The sequence below is a fragment of the Pteropus vampyrus genome, unplaced genomic scaffold, assembly GCF_000151845.1.
Source record: "Pteropus vampyrus isolate Shadow unplaced genomic scaffold, Pvam_2.0 Scaffold104, whole genome shotgun sequence".
Lineage (NCBI taxonomy): Eukaryota > Metazoa > Chordata > Mammalia > Chiroptera > Pteropodidae > Pteropus > Pteropus vampyrus.
The window spans coordinates 5,071,249-5,085,979 of NW_011888885.1; the positions used below are offsets into that span (position 1 = coordinate 5,071,249).

Sequence of the window (14,731 nt, forward strand, 5' to 3'; positions counted from 1 at the left end):
AAACAACAAAGCAGCTCCTTTCTCCACCCCTGCCTTAGGAAGGAGAGTCCCCAACTTTGGTGTTTCTGGCCTATGGAAAGCCATTCCTACCAGCTCCCCAAAAGTGGGTAGAGTTGGCAGCAGGCTGCCTGCAGGCTGCTTGACACTGAGGACATATCAGTGTCTAGTGGTTAGAGAGCTCTCAGTAGAAAAGGAGGGAAGGTTTCCATGGTGGCCCTCAGGAAGAGGTACCAAGCCCTGCTTCTCTCCTTAGTTTCCTAGACCCCACGTTAATCCCCTCTGCATGACAGGTTGAGTTTATTGCCAGCCCTGTGGAAGGAGAGGAGGGTAGAGCCAGATTTAAGATGACTCAGTACAACAAAGGAGCTTGTGGGCTCCTGTACCTGGCTTGCCTGCCTACTGGGTTCTGAGCTGCTGGAGGCTGTGGGCTTAGCAAATTCTTGGTTCCCTTCCAGGTGAGTATAGCACTTTGTTCACAGCAGTCAGTCAATATTTGCAAATTAAACCTGCTGCACAGCCTACATATGAACTCAAAGCTATCTGACTCTGAATCCCACCCCAACTTCTCAGCTAGCTTTGTGACTTGGAGCATGACATTTAACCTCTCTGAGACTGTTTCCTCACTATAAAATGGGAGCAGGGCCAAGGGCTTTGCACTTGGTTTAATGCTCTGCTGTCCCCATATTGAAATTCTTAACCCAGTTTTGAACAAGGGGCCCTGCATTTTCAGGGCCCCCACAAATTATGTAGCCAGTACCTCAGAGGGTTGTTGCAAGGATTAAGTGAAATCTGTCTAAAGTGCTTAGCACATAACGAGTGTGCAATAAATGAGAACAACTGCTTATTGTTCCTAGCTACTAGATCATCCCCAGCACCTATGTGTGATAAATGAATGAAATGATCGAACGAGTGAAAGCATGGGGAGTATCTGGAAGCGAAGGTGCCAGCCTGATCAGGCTGTGTGGGAGCAGTGGGAGCATTTTTGTGCTCCACATTATGTAGCAGTTGTTTCCACGGCAGCCGGTGTCTCACGTTGTGGTCCAGGCCCTGCCACCGCGTCCCACAAAAGTCCACTTGATGAGAGCCGAGGCCGTGGGTTCCAGTCTTTATTACGGGGGCGTGCTCTCGGCTCCCAGGAAAGTCGTCAGTCTCCAGCTCCACGAACTCCAGAGGGTCGGCGGAGACCAAGACCAGGATCCGTACTGGCCTCAGGGCGGAGTCTCAGCGGTTCTGGGATTCCGGGGGCGGGCCCTGGTGGAAGCCCCGCCCCGCGCTGAGGCGGGCCCTAGGGGCGGGACCTAGCGCGTTCCGCTCCGGAGGTCGGGCCTAGCGCGCACGCGCCGGGTGGCCGGGCCTGACAGGGCTCAGAGGAAAGGGTTGGTTCCCGGCTGTGGGGAGGGGTGGAGCACCCCGGCCGAGCCTGACGTGGGCAGCAGCGGCGGCGGCAGGCTCGCGGGAGGTGGCGTGAAAGCGCCAGCCCGCGGGAAGACGCTGACCGAGGCTGGGAGGGTCACGCTGGCTGGCACGCTGCTGAGTGGGAGGGGCAGGGAGGCACTGTAGGTCATGGAGCTCAGTGGCACCCCAACTGTCCCGCCGACCGTCAGGCCCAACGCTGGCGACCCGGTGCGCATCTGGTTCAGGGTCGACCTCCCCTGCTCTCCCAAGCCAAACGGGTTGGCGGGAGATGAAGCGCTGATATCTGCAGAACGAGAGTGGGTGGGTTGTTTGGAACCGGCAGGGGACAGAGCACTAAAATAGGAAGACAATCTGGGGTCTTAGAAATAGGGAAGAAGATTAAGATTCTAGGTTAGGGGCTGGGCTCTGAAAGGAGAGACGCAGAGAGAGCAGGGGATCCCCACTGTTGAGACCTGGCAGGGGACGCGGGGATGTCCTACCTGTCAGGAAGGGGTTCCCGGTCTTCGCAGCCTGGGGCACCTTGACTAAGGAGTCAAGGTTGACTAAGGGGGAGGCCGAGGGGCCCAGGAAGGACTCAGGAGTGCGAGGTCGTGCCTCCTTGCTGGGCTGGGTTAGCGCTTCCCCTACTACACCTAGGTCAAAGGCATCTGGCTCCTTGGTGCCATTTTGCTTGGAACTGGAAGTAGGGTCTCCAAACAGGTCCAGCTCTGGAATAGAAATGATAGAGCACAAGGTTAGGCAGAAGGATTGGTCACTGGGAGGAAAAGGGCAGAGGCCCGCTCTGGGTAGGCCCCTCATTCTGCAGAGCTGCATCATCCCCTGCCTCCTGCTTACCCACAGGACTGCTGGGCTTTCCAGAGGGCAGGGCCTGGGCACCCTCCAGCCCCTCCTTAGCCTCTGCGGATTCTGGAGGTTTGGCAAATGGGTCAAAGGTCGAGGTACCGCCTAGAGCTAGCCAAGGAGGAAAATGGGGATGAGATGGGTTGGCAAAACAGGCAGGCAGGTCTCCTAACAGACAGGATCTGCTGTCCCTTGGCCCTGGAGGTGGGAGACCCAGAAGTCCAACAGACCCTCAACCACAGCCTGTGGCCCTTCACTCACCATGTGTGTTGGAGGTTTCCACCAAGGCCCCCCAAGGGTTGGCCTCAGTGTCGGGGAGTTTGTAGTGGGGGGAGTTCTGTGCCCAGGGGTCTGTACTGGGGAGTCCAGCAGGCAGCACTGGGGTCCGGCCCCAGGGCTCAGAGGAGGAGAGCATAGGGGGCAGGTCCCACGGCTGGCTTCGGGATAGGGTACTTCCTGAGGGGACTGGAGACCAGGGGTCTGCTGATGGCCCCCAGGAGGAGCCACTGGCCTCTGTGTTGGGCCTGAGACCTAAAATGGGAAAAGCACAGACATGACCTCGGGCTCACACTTATCCCCAGTTCAGGGCCTTCCCAGTTACCCAGACCAAGTTGGGAAGCCAAGGGACCCATTTCACAGTCAGGATACTGACTCAGAACCACTCACAAGCTGGAGCCCGTATCCAGCATGGGCAGCTCAAGTCGCCCTCCCAGTCAGGGATGGGCTGGGGCAGGAAAGCCAGGGTGACCAGGGGCAATAAGAACATATTTCTCAGATCATTTCCCACGAGCTGGGCTCTTCAGAGGTGTTCCCTCTTCCTGACTATGACACCATGTCACAGAGGAAGCTGAGGCCCAGAAACATGAGTGACTTGCCCAATGACCTTAAGTCATTGGGTGCCAGGAAGGGGCTCTCTGGGAGGATCTTGCAGCCCTGCATGCCCACCTGGGATGTCCCATGGGTCAGCGGAGCAGTGCGTGGAGGGCAGGGCCGGGGTGGGTGCGAAGATGTCCGCCAAGTCCAGGATGGAGGACTGTGAAGGGGAGAGGCAGCCATGGCTCAGAGGAGGGCGGGGCATGGGGGAAGGGTGGGCCCTGACCTGTCATCCTGACTAGCTCATTCTCTCCTTCGTGCATTCCATAAACATCTAGTAATTATCCCTCGTCTCTGCACAGTGCTTTCCAGTTTATATTTCCTCATCCACTTAGTGCCTGATTTTCCTAACGACCCTGTGTAGGAGATACAGAAAGTGGTGATGTGCCCATTTGACAGATGTGCTAGCTAAGGCCCAGAGAGAGGTAATAATTTGCCTAAAGTCAGCTAGGGAGAGGCAGAGCTGGGTTAGAACCCAGGCCTTCCTCAGCTGTCCAGGTCCTCAGCCCATCAGTGGCAAGGCAGGTTTTATGATGAGCCTACCTCTGTTAGTCAGCATCTAAATGAAACTGGCCATAGTGAACATGGGCAGGAAGGGGACAGAGACACCACAGGGGTAGTATAGATAACTTCGGAGGGGGGCCTTGCTCCCAGAAGCTACCTGCTTCCCTCTCTTGGAAAGCATGCATATGAGCCCAGGATGTTTTCAGCACCATATGCCTGAGTCGTCCTCCAGTCTTGGTCTACAGCATCACATAATCCTAGCATGTCAGAGCTAGAAATGTTTAATAAGACTACTGTACAGAGGAGGAAACTGAGGCCAAGATAATGATATGCCCTGACTCATAAAGTGGCGGCAAATCCAGAACCCAACTCCAGGGGTCTCGGATAAGGATTCTTTGCATCCTACTTTGCCATCACCTCGGTCACCAGCCTATGCAGTATGGGACCAGTTGTACTCCCCCATTCCATTTTCATTTGAATAAACATTTAAGTAGTGCCTACTGTATACCAAGCACTGTTCTGCACTTTACAAATATAAACTCAGTTCACGTCCCAGACTCTGCCAGCCCACGCACCCCAGTCCCTTCCCTACCTGGCTGGTTTTCAGCTTCTCCTTCTCTTTCTCTTCTCTCTCAAGTTCTCTGTCCCGCCGAGGGCAGACTGTAGCCCCAGCACCATTGGACATGGGAGAGTCATCTCCCCGCCAGGACCTCACCTCCTGCAGAAGGCACAGAAGGAGTGAGGAGAGCATGGGCAGCCCAGGTTGAACTCGAGGGGACCTGAGCTGAGTCGAGGGGAGTGCAGGGCGGGAGGCTGCCTGGCGAGAGAGGTTAGGCACAGCAGGACCACCAAATAAAGCGGGAGGAGCCTGGTTAGTGCCAATTTAGCACCTTCACCATCACCAGCACAGAGGCTTGGCCCACTACCTTCTCATGCTCCTGCTGGCTCAGACGCAGAGCCAGCTGCAGCTGCAGGTCCTCATCCCTGTGGGAGGCTGGGGGGACTGGCTGTGAGGGAGGAAGAGAGAAGTGAACTTGGCCCAGCACTCCCACTCCTGAATAGGAGAAAGGGGCATGGAGAGAGAAATGCCCACCCCAGACAGCCATATAGGTGTGGCCTTCTCCCTGTCCAGATCTGAGATGCCGTTTAATCAAGGAGATAGATCCTTTTCTTCTGGGTTCCCTGAGTCTCCCCAAGTCCTGCTATGTGAGGCCCAGCTGCATCCTGCCCAGTCTACCTGAATCCACAGAAGTGATAGCAGAAAGAATATTAACATAGGGGCTGTCCCCACCCCCCAAAAGGATAGCCGATGGGGGTTGTGGGAGTAGGGGTGGTAGCAGCATGTCTCTGTCTCCTAGGAATGTGTTTGTCAGCACACTCATTCCTTTCCCCTCCATGAGGCAACAGCAGGCCCATATGACACTCAGCTACCTCCAACCACACTACACACACACTGTCCTTTCCAGGCCTAACCAGAGAGGACTGAAGGCAGGGAGGTAGTCCCTATGGGACAATCCTAGGCACACAGACAGGCCCCGTGCTGTCCTTGCGAGCAAGACTAGGGCTTTGGGGCCCAGAGGGGAGCCTAAGAGTCAGGGTGTGGCACATCTAGTCACTTCTCCTTCCTCCTTCAGTCTCCTCTCCATGCCACCCCCGGCCCAGCTGTGGGACCTCCTGGGTTGCCCCAGGAAGGGGCCTCACCTTCTCAGCCTCCTCTCGGCTCATGGCCAGGGCCAGCTGCAGCTGCAGCTCCTCTTCTCCTGACGTCTGGGGCCGGGCCTGCTCCAGGTCTGAGGTGTAACGAGGGGATGAGGAGGAAGCTGCAATGACCATCATGGCTTCTGTAACCACACAGGTGCCCACAGGCTCCCACACCCCCATCTCCTCCAGGAGGCCAAGGCTCAGAGAGGAAAACTGAAGGGAAGAGAACAACAGGCAGCCGAGGGCCCCAGGGGCCAGGCCATGTGCTTAGCACTTTCTATAAGGTTTCCCATTCCACCATGATAAGGATTCTAATCCCTCCTTTACAGACCCACGAACAGCTCTGAGGGGTTCCTGGCCAGGGTCCTGCATCAAGACTTAAACCCATGTCACCTGACTCTAGCCCCTGACTCTTCTAGCTGGGCCCCCTCCAGCCTGGGATCCAGTAGGGTAAGAGGGCGAGAGGCTCAAATAATCAAGGTCCCAGCTCTCACAGCCCACAGCACTGTCAAGTGCTTTATGAATGGAGGGTCATTCCCTCAGATCAGGGAAGCCCCCATCGGGGTGGGGAGGAGAGTCAAGAACTGCTCATCAGCTGTCCCTATGTTCTAGAACAGGTCCCTCAAGTTGGGGGATTATGGGAAATGCACCGTGTGCCATGTGTCTAGGTGCAGGGCTGAGGGCATTCCTGGGCCTGGTCTCTTGAATTCTCACATCAAACAATCAAAGTAGATATGATCATCCCTACTTTATAGAAGAGGAAACTGAGGTCAGAGAGGTGGTTGTCCAGATCACACAGCCTGGGAGGGGCAGAGTGAGCAATGCTGCTGGACTCCTATGCCTCCACCACCGCACTGTCCTACCTGACAGAGAATTAACAGTAATAATAACGAACGTATAATGATATTATTGTTTATGCTAACTGGTTGAGCTCCTACTATGTGCAGGGCATAGCGCCTCAAACTTTACATTCCTTATCTCACTGAATCCTCATGACATTCCTCTGAGGTTGTAGAGCCAGGATTGGAACTCAGGCTGCATCCCCGCCCCCAGCCACACCTCTAGACTCACTCACAGTTGTAGGAGGATGGGGAACCCTTGGAGCGGCTGTAGTCCTCGCCATGGCGACGGCTGAAGCCCAGCTGTCCGCTGCCTATGGCCATGCCTTCCAGTGCCATACGCTCCTTGGTCTTCAGGGCGTTGGTCCGCTCCTGCCGGAGGCGCTCCTCATCCGTGAGCAGAGCCATCACTTGCCTGACCTTCTCACGCACATTGACTCCCTGGTCTTTGCCATCACGGTCGATGTACTGGAAGTCCTTGAGTGTCTGGATGGTGAAGACGTTCTCGCGGCACTGGTGGGCCACTCGCTCTGAGCCTGTCTTGAGCAGGTAGTCCAGCAGCGTTAGCGCCTTGTACACATGCCTCCAGTTCTTGCCGCTGTCATTAAGCCGCCGCCACAGCATGCCCATGACCTCAGCAAAGGCCACCGTGTTGAAGGTCAGGTCGGCAATTTCCGACATGAGCGAGCTGGGCGGGCCCCAGGGGTCATTGCTGGTTGCCTCTCGCACCTTGATCTCCGCCTCGGAGTAGTTGTGTACGATGTTTTTCACCTGGCGCCGCAGCGCTGAGGTCGTCATGGCTGGGGACTTGGAGATGGGCGCCTCCCGCCCCAGCCGGAGGTGGAGGGCTGAGGGCCACCGTCTCGAGGTCACGATTTCCAATGATGGGCCGCCGTGCTTTCAGCAGGGCGGCTGCGTCCTTGGGTTCTACATGGGTCTAAGGAAGAGAGGGTCTGGAACTCAGGGGAAATGGCCCACCTCAGTGGCCACTCAGTGACCAACCTAAGGCCTGACCAGGGCATCCCCTCTGCAAGGAATAGCCTTCAGCAGGCATTTTTTATTTTTCTTATTTTACTTATCATTCAGTGGGCACTTCTAGCTTTGCATGCTCATTTATCATCATCATCGCACTATAAAGACGCTATTATTATTATTATCTCCATTCGCAGAGAGGAAAGGGAAGTTTAGGGAAGGGTTAAATGGCTTGTCCAAGATCACAGAGCCGGTAAGTAAGGAGCCAGGATTAACTCGGCCCTCACACCCTACAGTCCTTGCCCTTAGTAAGGGACACCACGATGACCTCCAGCAAGGCCTACTTGACTAGCTTCTGCTTGGCTACCTCTCCTCTTTCTGCCAGGATCTAGCTTAAAACCTATCCTTCGTAACTTTCTCAGGCCTCGCTTTCTTCTCTTCTCATATTGTTAATTTTGTAACTTGATTCATTCAATGCCTGTTTCCTGGGGCTTCCTCTGAGCCAGGCACTATGGCAGGCACAGGGCACAAGTCCTGGTCCATCCAAGTCCAGTTGAAAGGGTACAGACAATCACAGCCCAGCATGGGGGTACAGAGGAAAATCAGGGGAGAGTTTCCAGAGGAGGTGACAGCTGAAGTGAGATCACAGATCAAAGGAAAGGGAGAGGAGGAATGAGCCAGCAAGTCTAGGAAGGGCAGCTTAGAAGAAATGCTGTGAGCTGGGCCAGGTGAGAGAGGAAGGAGCACTGGGGGAGGCTGCCTCTCAGACAGATCTAGCCACTACCACCAGTTATACAAACAAGAGCACTGAGGCCGGAGAGGGGATGTGGCCTGCTCACTCACTGTGTAGGTGGCAGAATTGGGACTAACACCTAGGTCTACAGACAACTAATTCAATACTTATTTTCAGTGTCACCGGTTTCATAATTAATTCATCTGATTGCTTCACTGCCTCAGCCCCTTCTCAGCCAGAATGTAAGCTCCCTACAGGCAAGGCCAGTCTGGGCTCCCCAAGCCCCCAAAGCCCAGGACACGTGGCAGGCCTCTGACACCTCACCTGCGGGGTGATTAGGACCAGCCCGATGCCCTCCCCACAGCTGCAGGACCAGGCCATCTGCTGAAAGCAAACCCAGGCCAAAGACAGAGAAGTGTTCTCCCAGGGCCCTACCAGAAACCCAAATTGCAGTTCCCCTGCCATCACCATTCCTTCGGTAGGGGCACACACACACACACACACACACACACACACACACACACACACACGCTGGCTGGACCTGCGGAGCCTCCGCTTCCCCCACCAGCACCAGCACCCAGTGACTGCCCCACTCACCTCTACCCTGAGACTCAGCAGGAGTCAGGAGTTTGTCCTGCCCCTCATTCCCCAAATTCGACTCTCCCTCCACCCAGTTCTGCCAACACCAACACAGGGCTCAGTTCAAAGTGGCTGGCCCGCAGGCCTCCGCAGTTTTTTTCAGAGCTCAGGTGCCTGCGAGAGCTTTGCCCAGACTTGCCTCCTGTGGGGGTCCCATGGGAGACCCGGAGAAATGGACAGTGCTGGCCGAAAGTGCTGCCTACCTGCTGTCTGCTGTCTTTCTGTCCAGCTAGTTGCAGGCGTTCTGTGGGGATGCCACAATCAATACTTGTTTAACTCCTGCCCTCCCCCTCACTAGTGACTCAGATCTATCTTTACGTCTCTAACCAGTGGGCTGGAGGGTGACAAGAGTCAAGATGAGAAATAATTGTGCCCCAAAGCCTTCCCAGAGTGCACATCCCTCCCAGTGCTGGCCACTGAAACCAGCAGAACCAGTCAGGCATCGTGACTCCAGTAGGAGCTCTACCTGGCCCTCCAGCCAATCTGGGGTAGTGGGAGGGGCCCTCAGTGTGGGCCCTGTGGCCCTGCCTGGACTTTTCTCCTGGAAGGTGGGCATGGAGAAGCCTTCTCTGCACAGTTCTACCATAGCTGGGGAAAGGGAGGGATCAGAAACACCTAAGAGGACAAGAAAGAGAGGAAGAGGGGGCAGGGTGAGGCCCAGGGAGCATGGAGGGGAGGGAGGTAGAAAGGAAGGAACGCAGGAGGGAGCGGCTGGGAGTGCTGCCAGTGGTGTTACAAGCAAAGGGTTTTACTGAACACAATATGCCCAGGAATAAAAGGGACTGAAACAGAACCCAGCAGCCGATAAGGCGGCAGCGGCAGTGGCAGCGGCAGCCCAGGCAGTTGAGTATGGAATTACTGCAGTGACCTTGAGCCAGACCCTGTCAGGTGGAGGGAAGGACACTGAGAAGGCAGGGCCTGAGAGGCCAATTCAGAGATGGGGGAGAAAACCGGAGAGACAGGAGGGCATGGGTGCCGGAGGGAGGAATCTGCTAGAGGGGATGAGAGAAGAGCCAGCAGGGGCTGGGACTGGCTGGGTATCGGCACTCTCCTAAGGAGAACTTTACAGAGGGGAGGGGGCTGTTTTCCTCAGGGCCCAGAGGACTGGGGGAACTGTCAGGACTAAGGAAGCAGATGGTGTCCTCAGAGTGGGGGTTCAGGGAGATAGAAAGAAACCGGATGTGTCAAGTCAAAAGTCTGTGCATGTCTCTCCCATCCTCTGCTAAGGTGGGCTCCAGCACCTGCCCTCCACCCCCATCAGGTCCGGCAGGAACAGTGGGGTGTGGCAGTGCCCTAACTCTTGCTGTTGAAGGGACAGGGGAGTGCACTCTGGCTCTAAGCTTATGTCATCCCTAAGGTAGATATCCGATGAGGGCACTAGAGTGGGTGGGGGGCTGCCCTGAGGCTAGGGGTGAATCAGGGGCTGAGAAGAAGGGGTCTGTAGAGATGGGCAGGAGTCTGTGGGGAATGCCACTAAAGATGCTGGTCCCAGGTTAGGAAGCAAGCCCCCAGTCTTCCTTCCAGGGGGCAGCAGGGAGGGGCTGCAGGCAAGAGGGGCACTTGAGGCAATAAGCCCAGTCTACCTCCCTGCCCTCCTCTCCCCTCTCCCTGGGAACCTGGAAGGGAGATTAAGCCCCAAGCCTTTCATGCTGAGCGCACCACCACCACCAGGGAGGGGCCAGCTTACCTCCGGTGCAGGCTCCCTTGGCCCCAGACCCAGGACCAGGAACAACCTCTGCAGTGGCCCTCCGACCTGTGCAGAACTGGGACGGCACAGCTGCGGGAGTGCCCCCAGAGCCATCCACCACAAACCCTCTCCCAGGAGGTGTAGTCCCCTCCAAAGGGCGGCGGCAGGGTCCCCGAACAGGCTGTAGCTCTGCCTCTTGTCCACGGGTCTCCTGGATGCCCAGCCAGCAGGCAGCACTCGGGAGGAAAGTTGCTCAGCTGGCCGGGCAGGTCTGCCTCAGCAGTAACAGGACACAGGAGGAAGCGCAGGGCGTGTTAACCCCTTCCTGCTGGCCAGGCAGGCCGCACCTTCAGAGGTGGGAGGCTTGCCTACAGGCTGTCCCCAGGAGGTGCACATCCAGAGCCAAGCCAGAGCCTGTTTGGGTAGCCCGCTCCCACCCTGCAGTGAGTTAACCCTTCCTCTGCCTCTTCAACAGGAAACAGGGCCACAGGGCTTCAACACCCACCCCACCCCTCCCCTTCCCCCAGGAGGACCATTCCCCGGGGCTGGCGGTTTGGTGGAGTCACTGCCTTCTGTGGGCTCCCAGCTGGCCACCCTGACAGGGGCATCAGGACCGAAGGCTCAGCCCCCTCTCTGCTTCTCCAACACAAAGTGCTCTGCTCTTTCCAAACCTCCTCCCATCTCAACTGAAGGATGCTTAAGGCCCATGAGGTCCTTATCAGAGGCACCAAATGCAAAACCAGATGGGTAGAAGACTGTGGCCACTCCCCTAGTCTCCCACCCACACTTCTGCTCCGTCAGCACTTAAGGCAATAAGCCCACCATTAGCAAAGTTCTTCAAACTCTGGGAGCCTGGAGCTCACTCCACACAGGAAGTCTGGCCCAGAATGACAATTGCTGACAGAGAACGATTATGGTACTGAGTTTGAGCTGACAGTACCTTTCTTTCCAAAAGCTATCTCTTACCCACTTCATATTTCTCTGAGCGAGGGAAGGGGCATAAAGTCCAGAGACTGGTTTTATAAGGCATAAAAATGGCTCAAGGAAGTCAGATGGTTTGATGTGAGGAGGGGGATGACAGACTGGAATCCAAACTAATAACCTCTGGCTGAGGACAAAGGGATCCATCCTCTAGAGGTTAAGAGTGTCATGAGCATGATTCTCAGACACGGACAGGGCCCTTGGACCCCAACTGAAGTGAGAAGATCTCAGGGAGCCAGGTCCCATAGGGTCTAGTTATCCTTGTCTCATACTTTGTCATACTTGGTGATGACACTTGGAAAAGACCTGGCTCCAGGAAGCAGGGCCCCGAAAGTGTGGGCCAAAGAAGGCCAAAGGCAGGAACTGTGAAGGGTGATGCTATTGGTTCTGTCACCTGATTCATTCCTCGTCCTGGTACCAGTTGCTCTTCAGTTCATTATCCCATACATCACTTCCCCGAGTGTGTTTCTCTCTCCTGCCAGATGACTCTAGGAACTGGGACAGGGTGGTGGGGGGGGGGGAACCGAAGGCAAGGGGGAAAAGGGGGGACCTGGGTTATGAGCTGACCTCATCAAAAGCTGGTATTCAAGACACAAGTCATAATGGAAATGGTAGGAACCTGAAGGTTCTTTATTTGTTTGTTAACCAGTTACCCAGAAGGCTGCTTGGACACACGAGTTATGTGCAAAGACGGAAAGACTCCTCAACATTCTTTATGGGGCTGAGCTCGTCAGCCAAGGCCATCAGGTCAGTCACCAGGGTGTCCAGCAGCTCGTACACCTGGAAGAATGGGATGAACATCACCGGCAAAGGTTTGCTCTGTGCAAGCACCTACACAAGGGAGCATCCATTGTGCTACAAGGGTGGACATATCTACACCGCAGAGAACAGCTGGAAAGGGGATAAAACCAAAGTGGTGAGAGTTTCTGTAGAACTTTTGTTTTTGCAAATAGTTTTATTTTTCAAACCAGTCTGAGGAGGTAATCCTGCACTGGCCCCTAGGACATATGGGGACATTAGAGCCCACCATGGTTAAAGGGGCAATTCCAGGGAGGCCAGAGAGCAGTGCCCACTTAGCCCCTTGGGGTGGCCCAAATCTACTCTGGCCTCATGGAGGCCAACTTTCCTTCCTGTAAGATTACAGATCCACATACTGAAATATCTCCAAGACTGTGCCTTCAATGGGGCTGGACCACACAAACCTTGGCAAGTTGATTCTTAACTCCAGGAAGCCAAAGAAGAGTCCACTGCATGAGTCCTCAGAGCCCTATAATTACTTTCGAGACCCCACTGACCCTCAGAAATCTCAGTGATGTTACCAGCAGTCAATGAAGCTTCTAATCGAATGAGATCCAGTGTTACCACAATGCATGATGTAATCCCAGCTGCCCAGCTGTCCACGCCGGAGGAAGACAAAGCCTCACCACTAGACTGGCCTCGCCCTTAGACCTCCTCTCCAAAACAAATAGCAACGATAACACAACACCTGGGTGAGTTTCTAAGGACCTACTGCTTAGGAATTCATCATTATGAAGTCTTTCCAGTGCTTCAAAATCCTTATACTTGCTGGAAATCCACTCCACATGGTGTTAGATGGTGTTAGATGCCAAGATGCATCTAACACAGAGTGGAAGCAGGAGCAGCAGAAAGGGAAGGGCTTCAGCTCTGTTCCCCTAATCTATTTTCCAAACGGCAGCCAGAGTGATTTTCTAAAGCACAAGTCAAGACCATGTCACCCCTCTATTCAAAACCAGGGATTATGACTTCTTGTTTCACTCAGAAAAACCCCAAGTCCTCACATTGCCTACGAAGCCCCACACATGGCCTATTCCCTCTCGGTAGTCTCTCTGCCCTCTGTTCTGGCTACTCCCTCTTCTGCCTTAGTTGCTCCCTCGCCCTAGGGCACTCTTCCTCAGGGGTCCACATGGCCACCCCTCACCTCCCTTCAAGTCTCTGATGTCACCTTCTCGATGAGGCCCACCTGCCTTACCTGGGCCTTCCCCGACCCCGTGGCTCTGGTCTCTCTTTTCCTCAGTGCTCATCGCCTAATATACCCGACGCGTTACTTATTCACGAAGTCTGTCTCACACACTGGGATGCCCTTCACGAGGGCCGCTCTGTTTCTATCGTGAATGCAGTAGGAGCTGATCCTTTGTGGAACAAGTGGGATGAATGAGGGAGTGCAGGGCAAGTAGGGGTGAGAGGAGGGCCGAGTGCCCAGGCTCTGCCCTCACCTGTGTGTACAGCCTCTGAGTGTATTTCTCCATGACCAGGGGGTCCATGGGTTCCTGAAAAGGGGTGGTGCTTTCAGGGATAGGGTCTTCCAAGGAAAACCTGTCCCGACTGAAAGACTTCACGAGTTTCTTGTCGTCCTTTGCCTTGTGCTTCTTGCTGTTTAAACGGTCCTGCTTGGAGAGATAAAACACACACAGCCTTCAATAGCTCCCGAGGGAGGTCACCGGAGTGACCGCCTGCCTTCTGCAGCCCCTGGTGCCCTGCCCGGCCCACCCCGGGCTGGACCGTGTCCCAGCATGCCTCTTTCCCTGGCAGCTTGGCTTTTTTGTCTTCTCTGTCTTTGATTCCCAGCTGCTTCTTTTCCTGGGCTGCCCCTCTCCGGTCCTCCTTGCCGACTCTTGCGGACGTCACCTTTATTTCCATGACAGGAAGTGATTTTTGATCTAAGGAAGGTGAATAGAAGGCAATGTGGCCTGTGGCTTAGCTGAGCCCACAGGGAGGAGTTGGGAAGAGCAAAGCGCTGTCAGCAGTTCTGAGAGAATTCGCATGGACCAAGTAGAGTCTTTGGCTCAGGTACGTGATCTCGTGATCTGATCTCGTAGGGACCGCGAGCCAGGGGCAAGAGGCCTGATTCTAGACCCAGCTCTGTCAGCCCCCTAAGTCTGGCACAGACAAGTCATTTAACCTCTCCGAGACTCCACCTATACGATGAGGGGACTGAACTAAGGTGATCACTAAGGTCACTTTTGGGTCCCAAATCCTGGCAGCAGATAAAACGGTAGCAGGGCCTACTCTATATATCAGCCTCATGGAGGTTCCCACCGGAAGGGTGTGAAAGGTTGAGTCTCCACTGCTATCTGGGCAGAGGTATAAGGAAGACTACGTGGAGACATGGCTGCACAGTGTCTGACCTTGCTCTTCTGGCACGTCCAAATAGATGGTCTCCTTCTCAGGCAGGCCCAACAGAGCCCTCAGCCACAGGGAATGGCTCACCATGCTGTCAATCACATCCCGCCACAGCTGCAAACTAGAGGGCAAGACATACTGGAGAAAAGGGAGAAAAGCCATCACGCCTCATTTGCCCTGGAATCTGCAGAGCTTGGATCCTTCCAAGACACCGGTGCCAGGCCAGGCACTGCCATAGAAACGCCACAACCCCATCCAGCCAGCATCCTCGTCTGCACCTGTGCAAGCGCTCAGGTGGGAATCTGGCTTCTTTTGGGTGGCAGCCAAGAAAAAGTCACCCAGGCCTATCCAAGCTTGAAACTGGACCTTGCACAAGATCTCCAGCATGAGGCTCCCTGGTATGTT

At 55.1% G+C, this 14,731-nt stretch overlaps 2 protein-coding genes across 2 annotated transcripts in view; both read right to left on the reverse strand.

Moving 5' to 3' along the window:
* Positions 1 to 304: 304 nt before the first annotated feature.
* On the reverse strand, positions 305 to 10,477 carry EPN3 (epsin 3). The gene is made up of 10 exons (XM_011365054.2): positions 10,205 to 10,477; positions 6,410 to 7,110; positions 5,335 to 5,453; positions 4,560 to 4,640; positions 4,226 to 4,351; positions 3,202 to 3,289; positions 2,518 to 2,787; positions 2,251 to 2,361; positions 1,896 to 2,123; positions 305 to 1,699 (listed from the first exon to the last, which is right to left on the reverse strand). Exons 2-10 carry the CDS (start codon positions 6,969 to 6,971, stop codon positions 1,365 to 1,367), a joined length of 1,920 nt encoding a protein of 639 aa, XP_011363356.1. The 5' UTR covers positions 6,972 to 7,110; positions 10,205 to 10,477; the 3' UTR covers positions 305 to 1,364.
* Positions 10,478 to 11,794: 1,317 nt separating this feature from the next.
* The window catches only part of MYCBPAP (MYCBP associated protein), a 17,129-nt gene continuing 14,192 nt past the window's right edge, over positions 11,795 to 14,731 (reverse strand). Inside the window, exons 14-17 of the mRNA XM_023533506.1 lie at positions 14,332 to 14,493; positions 13,721 to 13,863; positions 13,420 to 13,590; positions 11,795 to 11,965 (exon numbers count right to left, since the gene is read on the reverse strand). Coding sequence (XP_023389274.1) covers positions 11,864 to 11,965; positions 13,420 to 13,590; positions 13,721 to 13,863; positions 14,332 to 14,493 — 578 coding nt within the window. The 3' untranslated portion in view covers positions 11,795 to 11,863. The remainder of the gene's footprint in view (positions 11,966 to 13,419; positions 13,591 to 13,720; positions 13,864 to 14,331; positions 14,494 to 14,731) is intronic.